General features: G+C 39.9%; 1 protein-coding gene across 7 annotated transcripts in view; it reads left to right on the forward strand.

The window, feature by feature from the left end:
* Positions 1–15,690, forward strand: part of LOC139613564 (mannosyl-oligosaccharide 1,2-alpha-mannosidase IA) — a 182,322-nt gene that overhangs the window by 75,947 nt on the left and 90,685 nt on the right. For all 7 annotated transcript variants that reach the window (XM_071470328.1, XM_071470330.1, XM_071470323.1 and 4 more), the window contains one exon: positions 4,138–4,234. In XM_071470328.1, the coding sequence (XP_071326429.1) occupies positions 4,138–4,234 (97 nt within the window). The remainder of the gene's footprint in view (positions 1–4,137; positions 4,235–15,690) is intronic.

Genomic DNA, 15,690 nt, shown 5'->3' on the forward strand with positions numbered 1-15,690 from the left:
TTTTACCAAAGAACGATCAGTATCCTGTCAGATCATGTCTGCGTCTGCTTTTTGTGCCCCTGGAAACGAATCATTCATCCGTTCTCTCTCTGGGAGAAGCAGCTTTGGGGGTGGCACGCTTGGCTACGGCTGCAACTATTGATTAGCACTGTGTGTGTGTGTTGTGGTGATGGGTTGTTACACCAGCAATCCTACGGCTGCGTGACCCCCGGTCCTCCCACGCTTTGACCCTCCTCAGTGCACAACAGCAGGGATGTGAAAACACAATGCCAGATATCTGTTTCCCTCCAGTGGAATGAAACATCTTCAGTGTGTCATAGCAGGAAGCTGAGCCAAATGTTCTGGAGCGTGTGTTTGATCCTGTCTGCGTTCTGGCACGAAAACAAAGCTTTTACTTGTAGTAGACTTAGATGTAGACCATGGAAATCGCTTTGTCGTGATATTCAGTTTGCAAACTTGAAATGGAATTAATCAAGCCATTTATGTCATTGATTTATTTAAAAAGTGCTTGTCAAAATTTAGTCAGAGCCCAAGACGATGTCTTCAAGATGCTGTTTTTGTCTGATCAATGTATTAAAACCTAAAGAATTTCAATAAACAATAATATAAAAGAAGATATAAAACTGGATCAAGTGATAAAGGCCACAAATTATTTATTTGATTAGAATTTTTTTTTTGTTTCCCTACCATATTAGCAATATAATTTGTTAAACAGCTGATGTAAACTGAGGTACCAGTTCTCTTGGTTTATTTCCTGTATGCTTAAATGTTTCTGCATTTGTGTTTAGTCAACAGTCAAAACATTGAAAGAAGAAGAACAAAGTTAACCTCTAATTGATTCCTTAAGATAAATGTGAAAAATTCAGCTTTTCAAGGACCACGAGTTACTGTTTAACATCTCTATGCATTTTTGGGTTTAAGTTGAAGACGTCAATTTGGCCTTTTTTTTTCTTTTTTGTCACATTTTATAAATTAACTATCGAAGCATGTTGATTCATTTCTAGTGAAAGTATTCATTAGTTTCAGTGTCACCTCCAATAAGTAAATCTTTTAGCATCTTTTAGCATCAGGTCATAGCTGATTCGTGCTGCCATTTCACATTTTCTGTGCCTACAGTCATGCAGTTTGAGCGTAGCATCTGCCTGTTTTCTATTTTCCCCAACATTTATTTGATGATGGTCATAAAGTTCTGCCTCCCTCGCAGCTTCCATCGTCTCATTTGATCTTTTTTTTTTTTTTCAGAGGTGGTGGCAACATCCCATCTGTAATGTCCTTCAAAAGAAACAGTGAAGGACACAGAGTTCCAACATTTACCAAATACCCCTTTTTTTGTGTGCAAACACTATTTCCTATTACTTTTGTTCTTTTGCTTTTAAAGCCACCAGAAGAACGAGACAGGCTGGCAATAAAAAAGATGGAGTAAGTTTCAAATAAAACTTGAGACGTTTGCTGGTTTTCATTCGGCGAGGCAGAACATTCTGTCGGGACACAGACTGGCAGTGGCTGTTTTTATTCTTTCAACACTTTCTGAAGAAAATGATTACCTTTGTGAACATATTTCCATCAGGAGATTCATCGGCGCGATTCCTTTTAATCATATTTTGTGCTTGTTTTTCACATTCTGTGAGATTACTTCAGCATACGTGGTTAGTATTTGTTTGTGTAAATGGATAAAAGCACTGTTTGAAATGCTGCATTCTCAGGTTTGATGCCAGACTCCAGATAAAGAAAGAAACAACAAAAGAAAACAACAAAGATGACCCTGATGCAGATTGTTTTCTCCTCTGATCTCCAAATGTTTTCCAGTACGCAGCGCTTTAATATGTGGTGCAGCACAAATCACAACTTAAACCGACACAGTAGCTTCAAAATAATTTAATAATTCACCTGTAATCAAATCTCAGCTCCCTGACATGTAGTCGCTGTTTATGAGAACTTGAACATTTATGTAAGCAGAGCGTCATTTATGGAAATGGAAACTGTTGTTTTTGTGTGAGAAAAGGCTGGATCTGTGTATTCTTCGAGGTGTCTGTAATGAGCTGTTTAGGGTGAGAGGATTTTCAGCTGGAGGCCTTGTCAGAGGTAATCGGATTCATGTTGTCTGTTTCTCATGGCTTATCTGAGCCCACCCCTGCAGAGCGAGGAGTCGCTTGTGGTATTGATAATAGAGATGACACTGTGTTACTGAGAAATCCAGAGAGGGGGGAGAAATCAAATTCTGATCTCTGTTCGTCTTATGACAGGTTTCACGGAGGGCACAGACTTTCTTTGTGATGTATTTTGCTGAAGACGATTGAATTCATATCATTGTTAGTGATTCAAGTATACATGTATACTTCAAGCTGGATGCATTGTACATCATGATATCTCTGCTGATATGAAGTTTCTCGTTTCTTTGAAATGAAATCGAGCGGCTTGGCTGCCAGAGTATTGAAAGCTGCTGGGTCGTAAGGAAACACGTCTGATGTGACGACTGTATGTGCTCTATTGTCAAACGTGAGAAATGCAGATGAAAAGGGCAAAGAACCAAGAAGTGCACTGTTTTTATGTCAGCGACTCAGTTCATTCACACAAGGGGTGATGACAATGTCAGTTCATCCACCACTTTGTACAGACTCAAAATATCTAAACAGCTACTGGTAAAATTGCCAAGAAATTCTGCACAGACATTCATGGTCCCCAGAGAGTGAGTCCCACTGAACTTAGTATGAACTTAGTGAGTTTTTCTCTAGTTTTTCTCCTGCTCTAACCATTAAGTTTGGCACAGATATGCAGGTTACTCTCTGGATAAGCTACAATCACTTTGGTGATCCCCGTGGTGTTTAGAGTTAATTAGCAAATGTTAACATATTACCACGCTAAACTTTAAGTGGTGAACATGTTCAGTGTTCCACCTGCGAAACACAACCCATGTTAGCATGCCGACATTGGCATTTTTCTCACAGCTGTGCCTAAAGCAGCCAGTGTCCTTCTTCGGAGGTGCTTCTCAGATGGTTCAGTAGCTTTAGAAACCCCCCCACCTCCTACACCTTTCCAACACTGGATTTGAGGCACTGTGTCCAATCACCTCTAACTCTCCGAAACAAACAATCTGACACCGACACCCACATAACGGCATAATAGGCCAGCTGCGCAGAGATGAAAAATGAAACGCAATTATAGATTTTCTCTCTGCAACACAATGAATGTGTTCCCGGAGACACTGATTTCATTACATGTACAGTATTTTCACAAACTGGCCAAAGAGAGACACATTTCATGACCACTGGGGACAATCATGACGCTTTTACTCACATGATGTCCAGAGGGGAATCTGTGAAGTGTTGTGCGTTTGCTCAACTTGCTTATAGAGATAATGATAATCCATAAACAGCGCAGCACCTCTGTCCACTGAGAGCAGTAGGTGGGGAAGCATCACAGGATAATTATGGTTAATAAAGTTTATATGTAAATTGGCATATTATGTAATTCTAAAGCTGGCTCTTCAAGGCTACAGTGCTGTAGGAAATGTGTATTCTCTAGATGTTGTTTACAATTAACAAAAATGGAAATTCTGCCTAAAACCATTTTTTATCTATTTGGATATTCATGAATTTAGTTGATTAATACAAACCAAGTTCCTCTTACATGTTGCCAAGTAAATTGTAACTATGTCGCTGCAGGCAGAGATGCATCTCTCAACTTTTCTTTATCCTGCACTTTCCTGTCTCACTCTGTTGTGATTCTTTTGTCTGTTTTTTTGTTTTGTTTTTTTTTAACTATGTCAAAGATAGTTTCCTTCTTCTTTGCACATCAAGTCCAGGTCACTTTTTTTCCAGTAGCAGTTGGGGAAAAGTTCAGAGCATCAATTTCAAAAACACTTTCTTCTTTAAGATGTGCTTTTATCTATTAAATTTGCTTTTCATCTACTGAAATCTTTCAATCTTTAATTTAGGAAGAGGAGAAGCTGCAGGGGGAAACGTCAGCCTTATTGTTTATGTCTGATAATTGCATGCTTGTCCTTAATCCTGTCTTAATCAATAAGCTATCAGTCCCTTTGCTTTGAGCTATACCAATTTAATTATGTCTGGGTTTGGAGCTGTGTTGCTGTCCTGTCAGTCCAGTGACCGGTACGTCTGCCCTCTGTTTATGTTGCAGATGATGAAGTTTGCCTGGGACAACTACAAGCGCTACGCCTGGGGCAAGAATGAGCTGCGGCCTTTGACGAGGAACGGGCACATTGGCAACATGTTTGGTGAGTTTCAGCATTTTGCTTAAGGCTCACAACGTCAGGAAGGTCATCCAGCATTTAATGCACAACGTTGCACCAATACGCTAAACTAAAGCAGGAAGATCAGAACAGGCTGCTGATTTCTCTTTCCCATATACTACCAGCCTCAAAACTATACTTTAACTATAAGAATCCTGTATAGAGCAATTTAAGTCCTTTATTAGAAGTAGACATCTCAAGTAAATAGGATCAACGGTTTCTTAGTTTGACAGGAAGAGACTACTGCAGCTTTTTTCAACAAACTCTGACAGGCTCACAAACATCTGCGAGACTGCGAGAAACAAGGACAAAGAAAAACAAAAAATGAAGATGAGCCGCAGCTGCCCAGGAGCAAATTGACATGAAAGAAGCTTCTTCCTTCAAGGTGAATGGAAGGACGTTGTTTCCTTGTTACTTTGGCTGCTGGGAAGAAACTGTATATTTCCTTAATTAGACATTTGAGATGGCTGTGCACGAAGTTGATGTTTCCATCCAGAGAAGAGCAACAGGGAAGCAGTGTGGTGGACAGGAATGTGGTTACATATTATTGTGTCCTACTTGCAGTCAGTATAATTTATATTTTTTCTAAATTATTAATTATCTGTATATTACCCTTTGTGCTGCTTTTTAAATTGGAGCTTGTTTTGCTCCATTTGGCTCTGTTGGCTCACGGCATCAAACCATTTTGATATCAAATAATCGTTTAAACATGTAAATCGTTTAATCATTTAAGAAGCAAAAGTATATAATTGGCTCTACCTTCTCAAATGTCAGCTTTGTATTTTTCTGGCTGAACTGTGTAGCTGCAGTTTTTGGACTGTGGCTCAGGAAAAAAACTAAAGAAAACAAACAAAAAAACATTAGGAGCTGTCACCCCAGGGTCTGGGAAATTGTGATGGGTGTTTTTCTCTATTTTTATTAAGTGATAAATTAATTAATCCAAAAAAACTAAACTGATGGTCAATATAATTGTTAAATGCAGCCATACAGCCCTTTGTTGTAATTGTTTTTCTGGGTAAGTGGGTTTTCTTTTGAGAAACTGGTACTTTCATCACTCAAGCTTGATAATAACTTGAAAGGAAAAATTAGAAGCTGAAACAAACAGTTTTTTTGTCTTTACAACCCTTCTGAAAACAAACCATAATGAAAATACATTTTAAAAAATTGTCTTCCCTTTATGTGCTTTGAACTTGTCATGTGAGAGGTAACAGGTAGCACCTGTCTGCGCCTCAGTGAGCTTTTGTCACCATATCTTTCTTACCTTTCACTCAGCACGTGAAACCTCACAACCTGCCAGAGGTGTCACACTTTCCAACAGCCTCTAATTGGAGCCAGATCCGGAGCGGTCCTCAGGTCCTCTGCAGTGGAGCATATCAGTCACTTCACACTGCAGAGCCAGAGGGAAAACCCACAATAAAGCCCTTCATAAAAGGCGGATCAGCTCTTAATAAGGCTTTGATGGTACTGTCTGACTTGGTACTGTCTTCCATACCTAAGGTTCGTCACATCTGTAGGGATTCAGGATTATTAAGGCGATGATGCAAGCTCTCTTGAAATAGTTTGTGTTCTCTTTGCTGCTGCCATTCTCCCGGGGGTTGCTGAGTTCATAGTTAAGAGGAGTCCTTTTGAAGCACCCTGCTTAAATCATGTGATAGGTGTTATATTTCAAAGCGATCAAGCCAGGATTATTTAGATCTGTTAGTTTTACCTCAGGTAAGATGAGTTGTCAAGTCATTTTCTACTTACACCGCTTGTGATGTAAGGCATCTTGAGGAGGGAATGACAGTCAAGGACACTGGAGGCTAATGGGCTGTGCTGTTGTCAATATTAAACTTGGGGCATGATAGAGATGGTGATAGAGTCAGTTGCAGTGATTTGTTTGTGTTAAAGCTGCATTAAGCATTATCTGTCTGCTGGAGGGCAGAAAGTCGACTCCAAAACAGACTTGTAATGAGCCTTGATATCGACTCATCAAATTGTTATATTATGATATTAGCAAACAATTACTGTATAGTACTTACTGATGCAGCAAAATCGGCTTGTTTTTTCAGCTGTGGTGTGGTCCACTAAGGCTGCATTTATCTAAGACCAAGAGGTTAATGGCTGCTGTGCCCTGCATACCTACAGCAAAGGTTTTGATTTATAGCTCAGTGCCAAATTTCAGCTGTTGATATCACCACCGTGACACCCAACAGATGCATTGTACATGATCAGGCCATGTCACACTTTAATTATGTTCCTCACAGTAATTGTGTTTACATTCTTTCATTAACTTTGCGATGTAGAGTGATGATGGGAAGATTTTCCTCATCTCGTTACTGAGGAGGAGACTGGTGCCGCGCAGAAGGGTCTGAAGTGAGAAATGAGCTCTTCCTCAGCTTGCTTTATGTTGATTCACTTTCAACACAAGTAGCCCAAGCTGACTGGTTACAGTTCACACTTTGCTTTCCTTACCAGCCACTCATTTATCTGGGCTGTCTGCCACTTTAGTCTCTTTGGGTAGAGCATATATGTACTGTGTGAAAATCAATCAACACAAATATTAAAGGTCCCATAATATACACTTTTCTGGTGTTTTATTTTAAGTGTCATTGTCCATAAGAGGATATATTATTGGTTTTAAGTATAAAAAACCGTCTCAGTGTAGTTTTAAATCTCCTCTCTCAGTCTTCTCTCTGGAGCTCTAGCAACAATAGGTCAGGCTCAGAGCCTCTCTTCTGATTGGCTGACTGTTTTCTGAGTGATAAAATAAAAATATAGCAGATTTCAGGTAATCACTCAGAGAAACTAAAGTCTACAAGGCTGGAAGTTGGGGGGCATAACTGAGGGTGGTGACTGCTTTAAGGCCTGACAGCTCGTTTTAAGATACAGTTTTTGTTGATTGCACACTTGTGATACTTTCACAGCATTTATATGTCACCTAGATCCGCTATATATTTATAATCAAAAAGGACATGGGAGTATGGGACCTTAAAAATATTACTTGATGGTGTGCCCAAGCTTTCCAACCCATTATCCCAGGAAAGAGGTTGATTTGGTTTCTGATTTTCTTTATTTCTGCTGCTCAGCCTCAGTGAGAGCTTCTGCAGTAAAGCTATTTTCTTTGTACATACATTTATGTTATGAATCAATTTGTAATAGAATGTGTTGTTTTTTTCCCCACAGCAGATGTCTCACATTGAGGCCACACTTTTCAAATAATTTCTGCTGTCGGGGGCCAAAGGTTTCTCATAATGGATAGTGCAGTCCTTAACTTCTGGCAGTTAATTGCAATCTTTATCTGCATGATGCAGCTCTCCACCGAGCAGTGTACCTTAATGCAGATCTAACCGATATGCAAACAATAAAAGATGGGAAAGAATACGCTATTTGTCTCTGGCTGCTTGGCAGAGAAATAGTTGAGTCTCCCAAGTGTGGGGGAAGGGCAGCGACTTCCTTCAGTTTAATATGGTTAATCCTATAAGCAAATATATATCCATTCGGGCCTCATTTTCCTGCTCTCAGCCGTCCTTGTTTGCTACACAGTGCACTATCTAAAAGTAGTGAAGGGGGGGGGGGGTCAGAGAGAGGAGGGGAGAAAGGGCATCATGCTTGCGAGTAAATGTCACATTGTGAAGAGTGGTGCGGGAAGCCAGGTATGAAATTGGATGCTGTGTTCTTTAATTTAATCCCCAGAGTAAACAGAGATGTGGCAAGATTGGATCTACAGTTAGTGTTGTCGTCAGAAGCTTGTCAATATGCTGAGAGTCACCAGAACATCCCTGCTGCACTACACTTAAAAAAAAAAAAACATAAGCCAAACCACAGAAAGGCAGAGCAAGTCATTTTCCTCCTCACACAGCTTCTCTGGCACACTTTCACTTTACTATAATCTTCCTTTGAGTCGTTCTCTCAACCCCCCATTCCTTTCTATTTTTACTGTAATCCCTCTCCTCTTTCCTTTGTCATGACCCTCCAGGCTGAAAGCAGCTCTCTCTTTACTCTTTCCTCTAAACCATAGTTGGTTCTGATACACTTCCTCCTCATATTTTCCTTTTGTCATTTAAAATACAGTATGTATTTAGAGCTTATTAAAAGTTTCTTTTGCTTGGGGCAATTAGAAAGAGAAAACTGGGCTATTTACGGCTCTCATTGTAAAATTGTGTGGGAGTTCTTACATTAGGAGCAATTCAGGAGAAAGTTCAAATATGGGCATCCGTGTTCTTTTTTCCTAAAGAAAAACAAAACATTTTGATTTGTAAGCATTATATTAGCATATTTATACAATTGTTAAAATATAGTTAAAATAACCCTTAAATATATTCAACAGATAGATCATTGTTGCCGGAAAGGTGAACTGTAACAGAAGCATTTTTCTGTTAGCTTTACCACATTTTCTGTTTCCCTTTGATTTCATTAGATTACTTTATGTCAAATATTAAATCTCCTGGAGCATCATGAAATAAAGCAGAGCAGGGTGATGGGATCAAGGTCAGATTCTACTTCACTGCGACTGATGAAAACATTTGTACCATTTGCTTCATCTCAGTTTAAAAAAGTCCTCAATAATATTAATAGGAAAAAAAAGGAAATATATGAACTCAATGCCACAGAGGAACAGTTGTCACTAGCCACAGCATAAAATGAATTCTCAGTACCTGAGTATAAGCACTGCACTGATGTGAGAGAGGTTGACTGCTGTTGTTTTGGGGAGTGAAACTGTAGCTGTCTTGTGAAGAATATACAAGGATGTGTTGTTTACAGTGTTTGCAGATGAATGCTGATGTAATGATGCATTTGTTAACTTGCTGGGGTCATTCAGGGTTTTGTTTTCATCAACATATTCGTATTAAAGTTTAGAGGTGACATCGACAGTGACCCAGATGGATTTTGTCTCTGCGTCGTTCAGGATTTATTATTTTGTATTCACCTGTGTAAATAACTTTAAGGATTATAGCTTCAATATTCAGTGCTGATGTTATCAGCAGTTTTCACCGTGACTGACATAAATCACTGGGGAAGGTCAATTGGATGATCTGTGGGATGTCTTGTGTGCTGCTACTGACTCTCAGCAATGATAAATCTCTAAGCTTGGGGTGTGTACTGGTATTAAAACTGCAGTGGTTTTGTTGTATCACTGCAAGTTCAGGGGTTTCAATGCAGCTTGAGTTTTCAGATGACAATATCCACTAAGTGTAAGATTTTAAATTACATTTCTTAAAAATTAAATAACATTTTTTTGTTTGTTTTGTTGCCACTGGAGGACAGCAGTTGTGAACACTGATGTGTCATCACCGTCTACCTTAATATACCATTGTAGTTAGCAGACAGTTCCTTATTGACACACCCAGTAGTTACTGAGCAACATCAACTTTCTTTTGATCGTCTGATTATCTTTTAGTTCTGTTTTGGTCTCTACTAACTCCTGAGGGAAATATCTGGCTCTTCAGCAGCTAAATGCTCCACTCTGTTCACCTGCTGGTCTCTAACTGTGTGTGTCTTCTGTCTGGTGCTGTGCGGGGAGTGTACAGTGGGTCTTTAGAACTTTTTTGCTGCCTGCTGTGGCCAAGAGCGACGCTGTGAGTGCAATGAGAGTGAACCAAAACAGTAAGTTTTACCAGCTGGACATTTAAACAATGAGCTGAAAAACACTATAAAACTCCAGTAGCAGCAGATCCAAGTGATAGATCTCTGTAGGTTCCTCACTCCAGGCGACCCCTTTCATCAGATACATTATTATGAAAATATCGATTGTAGCTGCTTAAAGCATGGAAGAAGATGATGGGTCTAAATCTGGAGCATAATGTTTCAGTTTACCCAGTTCAGTAGCTTCACTTCTTACAGAGCCATAGCACTTACTGTACAAGTAACTGCCTTTATAGCACTGCTGTACCTTGGTTTCTTAATGTTTTTGTTTTTCTTTCAACCTGTCATCTCGCTGCTTTGTGAAATTTCTCTTCTCTTTTTTTTTTGCCTCTACTGAGAAATTTTCTGTCGGTAAGATCGAGAGAGGTGGGCTTCTACCATCATGCATCAGTTCATATGGCGACAGATGATGGGCAGGGCGGTGTAACAGGGTAAGAAAAGCCCATCTTTGGAGGTAAAGTCAGATAGCTTTGAGCAAAGGAAGGTGATGATATTAGAAGCTTTTTAAGCCTTGAGCTATTGAAAAAGACTTAACTCCCATATGTATGAACAGATTCATATGAACACATTTAAAAGAGTGTGGGAAAGTGATGCAGAGTCATTTTAGGACACTTGTTAACTGTGTAAGACTTGCACACCAAGGCCCTCAGTGCAGTGAATTATTTTCAATGTTTGGCTCCCAGAGCTCTCGTGACCTACTTTTATGGTGGAGAGCATTAACTAAAAGTGTCAGTTGTGATGGTTCTGTATTTCCCGCTTATCTCAGAGCAGGACCGAACAAAGCCCTCAGCCTTGAATTTAAATGATGTCAAACATAAGCAGGGCATTATAGTGAAGAGGTAATATACGGTGCGTCAAAGTGCTGCACATTCACGATTCGCTAACAGAAGATGTTGATCCTGATCTTAAAACCTCTACTCCAGGCCCCGCAAAGGAATACAAGTGAAGGTAAGCAAAAAATCCACTGGTTTTGGGTGTTTTCATCTCTTGGTTCTGAGTCATTATTACACTTGTGAGATAATGACACAGTTGGCTGAGTTATCCAGCTTTTAATATAATTGAGTACTTATCTTTCCTTTTTTGTTTTTGTGCGTTTGCATTTTTGTGTGTTTGTTCTTCAGTAAATATTACCATTCACCACTGTGTAAGTGGAAGCAAATCAGGCTGGGCAGATTGTTTATATTATTAATCTTTTATCGTCTGAGCCCTATAAGCGAGGCTGTTTTCTCTGATGTGAAAAGAAAGACGATTCAGAAGAACTCTGCTGTGAAGGAGGAGCATCTGGGGCTCTTGGAAAGTCTCTAGGATGCGTAACTCTTCTTGTCCCTTTGTTACCAGTCTGGGAAAAACCTTGTGAATGGGTCCCTCAAGTCAACTCTGTCACCCTATTTCAAGTCCATGAAACCTTAGATGTATTTTCTATTCCCTTTTGGCTACAACAGAGATGTGGAAGGGAGATTAATTGGCCTCCTGTGCTAACCTCCTGTAAAGTAGATGGTTAGGCATGAGGCTTTCAGAATTGAGTGGCACAAAAACCCTCTCAACCCCTCACGAACAGTCACAAAGCCTAAGAACAAATCCCTCATTTGTTATTTCACTGCACCTAAAAAAAATATAAAATAAGGGAAAAAGTTGACCAATCACCATGGCACCACATTGGTTTTATGGTTTTGAAACAAAAATGCCACATCATCAGACAGTAGAAATTTCAGAATTAACAAACAGTGCCAAAATTCATGTTTTCTTTAACCCAAACATGTTTGGTTTACAAATTAAAACATGATAGCTGCTAAATTAAAGAAACATCACTTACTTTGTTTTTGTTACCTTTAAAGGAAAAGTTTGACACTTTGGGAAACGGACGTTACCTTTCTTTCCAAGAGTTACATAAGATTATTGGTAGCATTTCTGAATCTGTATGTTAAATGTGAAGCTACAGCCAGCAGCCACTCATCTTAACTCAGCTTAGCACAAAGACAAAAGACAAAAGCACAAAGCTACTCTACCCCAGACCAAAGGTGACAAAATCTGTCCTCCTGCACCTCTAAAGCTCACTAATTAACATGCTGCGTCTCATCTGTGTCTTCAGAAAGTCACTGAAATAATCCACCACACAAAACCACATTTCATTTTCACAATTCAATTTCTGTGCAAATGAGAAAACAACGTGTTAATTAGTGAGTGTTACAGGTGCTGGTAGGTGGATTTTCTTGCCTTTGGACAGAGCCAGACTAGCCTTTATGCTAAGCTAACAGTCTGCTGCTGGTTGCTTCATATTTAGCATCTCTCTGTAACTCTTGGCAAGATAGGGGAAATTCATGCCAAATCATTTCTTTAACAAGAATACAAAAACTGTTGGTGCCAACTTGTGGTGCAGTTTTCTCATTTCGGCCTGTATTAGTACGAGTGATACTGAGCCAAGTTTACAGCTACAGTTTTGGTCAATCACTTGGTTTGTTGCATTATCATCCTGAGAAAAAGAACTAGAGCCATCTCTACTGTTTCAGATGTAGTAAGAGCTCTCAGGCATCTCACACTCATTATTCTGTTTTCTTCCTTTTTTAGACACAACTATTTCCCCAAATTTCTTCCATAAGCTCTCGTGTGCTATATCACTTTCTCCAGTTGCTGCAGAAGCCAACCAGTCCCAGAGCCTAAATGGAGGATTAAAGAGACATTCATCCCTCTGTGAACGTCATTACTCTCGTGCCTACATATGTGGGTCACTAACTGTAGCACACGGCACATTAAATGTCAAGCCAAAACCATAGTCTAACAGATGCTGGGGACAAGGCTTGTGATTGTAATTAAAAGAGAAAGAGACAGCATTATATCAGGTGTCACAGCCGCCCCTCCCTCACTCCAGAGATTTTTCATCAACAATAAATGTCCAATAGCTGTTAAAGGGATTGGCCACATGCTGCTATTCACAGTTACTGTGCAACTCTCTGCTGCTCTTCAACAAATGAAAGAGTAAAAAACTTTTTACTCGTGGAAAAATAGTTGTCAGTTTTTTTCTGCCCTTATGTTTCTATAAACCGCTTTTTTTTTTTGTTCCATCCCCCCACTTTGCCCTCATCTATTCCTTTTCCCTCCTCATCCCAAGAGGTGCAATTAAAGAGTATAAGGTCAGTGGTTTTTGCTGAGAGTTGTCCTGGAATGCAAAATGAGCTACCTCTAGCAATACAGGCTGAACCCCTCACCTTTTCTCTCATGGCGCGCCCAGGGACCATTTAAAACCAGTGGCGTTTATTAGAAAATCCCAAAAGCTCTTCAGATGCTGTTAAGTGCTGCCAGGTGCTCTTACATGATGGAGAACAGAGGAGGAGGCAGGGGAGGGTTTGAAAACTTGATTTAGCTTGGATCAATGGTCCAGCTGATGAAGCCCTGGGTATTTATTATTTAGTCGTCTCCGGCTGGAGGTGCAGTTGAAAGGCGAAATAAATTTTTTATAGAGCAGTTGGGGGTCCTCAGGGTACTTGGAGCCCCTCAAAGTGTTGAGGGATTTTCATCAGTCATCACTGTTGTCATTATTATTATAATCCTGCACAGTAAACAAAGCAGTGACAGAGCTTCTGAAGATATCTGCCGAGACAGCTCAGACTCAGACATACAGTATATACCTGCATGCATGTACACAAACATGCATGCATATTGCTGTTTGGACTGAGACTCAACCTTGAGCACCTCTCTCATTTGCAAACTCCTCCTCTTTTTGTGTTCTGAAGAACATTTTTATTAAAAACATTCAGCAGGCAACACTTCAACCAAAAATTGCCTGCTCTCTTCTCCACCCACATATTAGGCAGAGCAGAAAGGTTTTTTTCTTCCTTCGCAATTACCTCCCAGCGGGCTTTGTGTCTGGTCTTGAGGGGGGAACTGTGAAGGTTAGAGAGAACAGGGGAGGGAGTGGCAACCTCCCTGATCATTTGGGTTAAACGAAGGGCTACGCAAATGGTGCCTATCAGCCGCTGTCACATCAGAGTCACACGCAGAGTGAGGAGTTGTCGCCATCCACCCACTCTCCATTTCTACCCCATCCATTTCCACATCCCATGGGCTCCATCATGGTACGGTAGAAATCATCTGTCTCCATAGCAACCAGCGGCAGGTGACAAATCAGGATCTGGTCCCTCCCACGTCTGGAGAGCACATCCCAACCCTCCATTCAATAACGCCTATTTGTTGTGGAGCCAATAAGGCCACAGACTGAAACTGCTGTCTGGACATGTCACATATCATCATAACTGTTGGGGGTAAAACGTTTTTATCATCCTGGAAATATACAGCTGCAGTGGGGGATGGGAGATGATTAACACATACTGTGGTGTCATTAAGACGTGAGATTGTGCGTCGTAGAGCTAGACGTACTTCAGAAAAATGATCCTGATAAGAATATATCAAACATTTTTATTTACATAAATATCAACGCATATCTTATGATTAAAACATGTCTGATTAAAGATGCTGTAAAATAAGAAAAAGTGTGTTACTGCAGGTTGCTTTTTACATGTTTACCAACATGCACGTCTGTAACAATATATCTGTGATAACCAGATAACCTACCAGGGTATTAATCAGGCTCTGGTGCGTGTCCTAGTTACTGAGTAGTACAAGTGGAATTTGCTTTCTAAATCTACTGTGGTGTAGAGTCAGATATTGAAGGCATATATTAAGTCTAAACAAGCAAACATGTTGATCCAAAGGCATCTATATATTCATATACAGCATCTTATTTCACTAAATCCCACAGACTATATATATATATATGTATGTATGTATGTATGTATGTGTATGTATGTATATATATATATATATATATATATATATATATATATATATATATATATATATGTGTGTGTGTGTGTGTATGTATGTATAGAAAGTAATACAGCGTCAGTTCTTCAAAACAAAGAAACCTTTTTTGGGTGTGTGTGTTTGTGGGTGATCATCTGGGAGTCAGCGAATCCTATGGAGATGGACAGCTAGCGTTGCTACAAGTAGGAGATACGCTGTCGACGTGCGGGGATTTGCTGCTGACTGCAAAGATAGCTAGCCTGCAAACATCACTGATACAGAATTTTTTGTTAACAAGTCCACATAGTGTTAGTCATCAAGCAATAGTGATTTGAGCTGGTTGTCTCATTTAACATTTGAGAAGACCCCATTACCATGTTAAGTTATTTCACTCACATCTGTGGCGCTTGCAAATGTTAGCGCTGGCTCCCACAAGACATTTCTTTGTGTTCATGTTATTTACACACAGGCTGAGTTATTGGCACTTGCTGCTCACTCACTTCTGTGTTAATCCAGTATTATAGAAAGGAGAGAAACTAACTAGAATTAGTTGTCTTTCTTACCACATGACTGGAATCCAAGATTTCAGTCAAGACACAGAAAAAAGCGTGAAGTTGCTATGCAGAGCGTCACAATGACAGCACCCCCAGCTGGGCAGCTGTGTGGCCATATCATTTGAAAGGACAATATTATTATTAATTATATTATAAATAATGCTTTGGAAGCATATGTTAGGATATACAGGGACTGAGAATAACAACAAAAAGCAGAATGTGATGATCATGCACTTGTCCTGTCATCAACTTTTAGTCAGGATAAGTTGGTTAGGTTAACTCAATGAACTCAGTAAAACTTAGAGATGAGATGAAGGGAGAAATATTTCACCCTAACTGCGTGCTGGGGCATTTAAGGTGCAGATAGGATGAGGAACTTGACAGCGAACCTCTGACAATACACTCTGGGGGCAAACTTGCTGTCAGAGCAGGTTGTGTCCCGCTGCAAGAAATGACGGTCCCGGG

This window comes from Trachinotus anak, unplaced genomic scaffold, assembly GCF_046630095.1.
Source record: "Trachinotus anak isolate AG129_WGS33_773 ecotype Australia unplaced genomic scaffold, CSIRO_AGI_Tana_v1 ptg000032l, whole genome shotgun sequence".
Taxonomy (NCBI): Eukaryota; Metazoa; Chordata; class Actinopteri; order Carangiformes; family Carangidae; genus Trachinotus; species Trachinotus anak.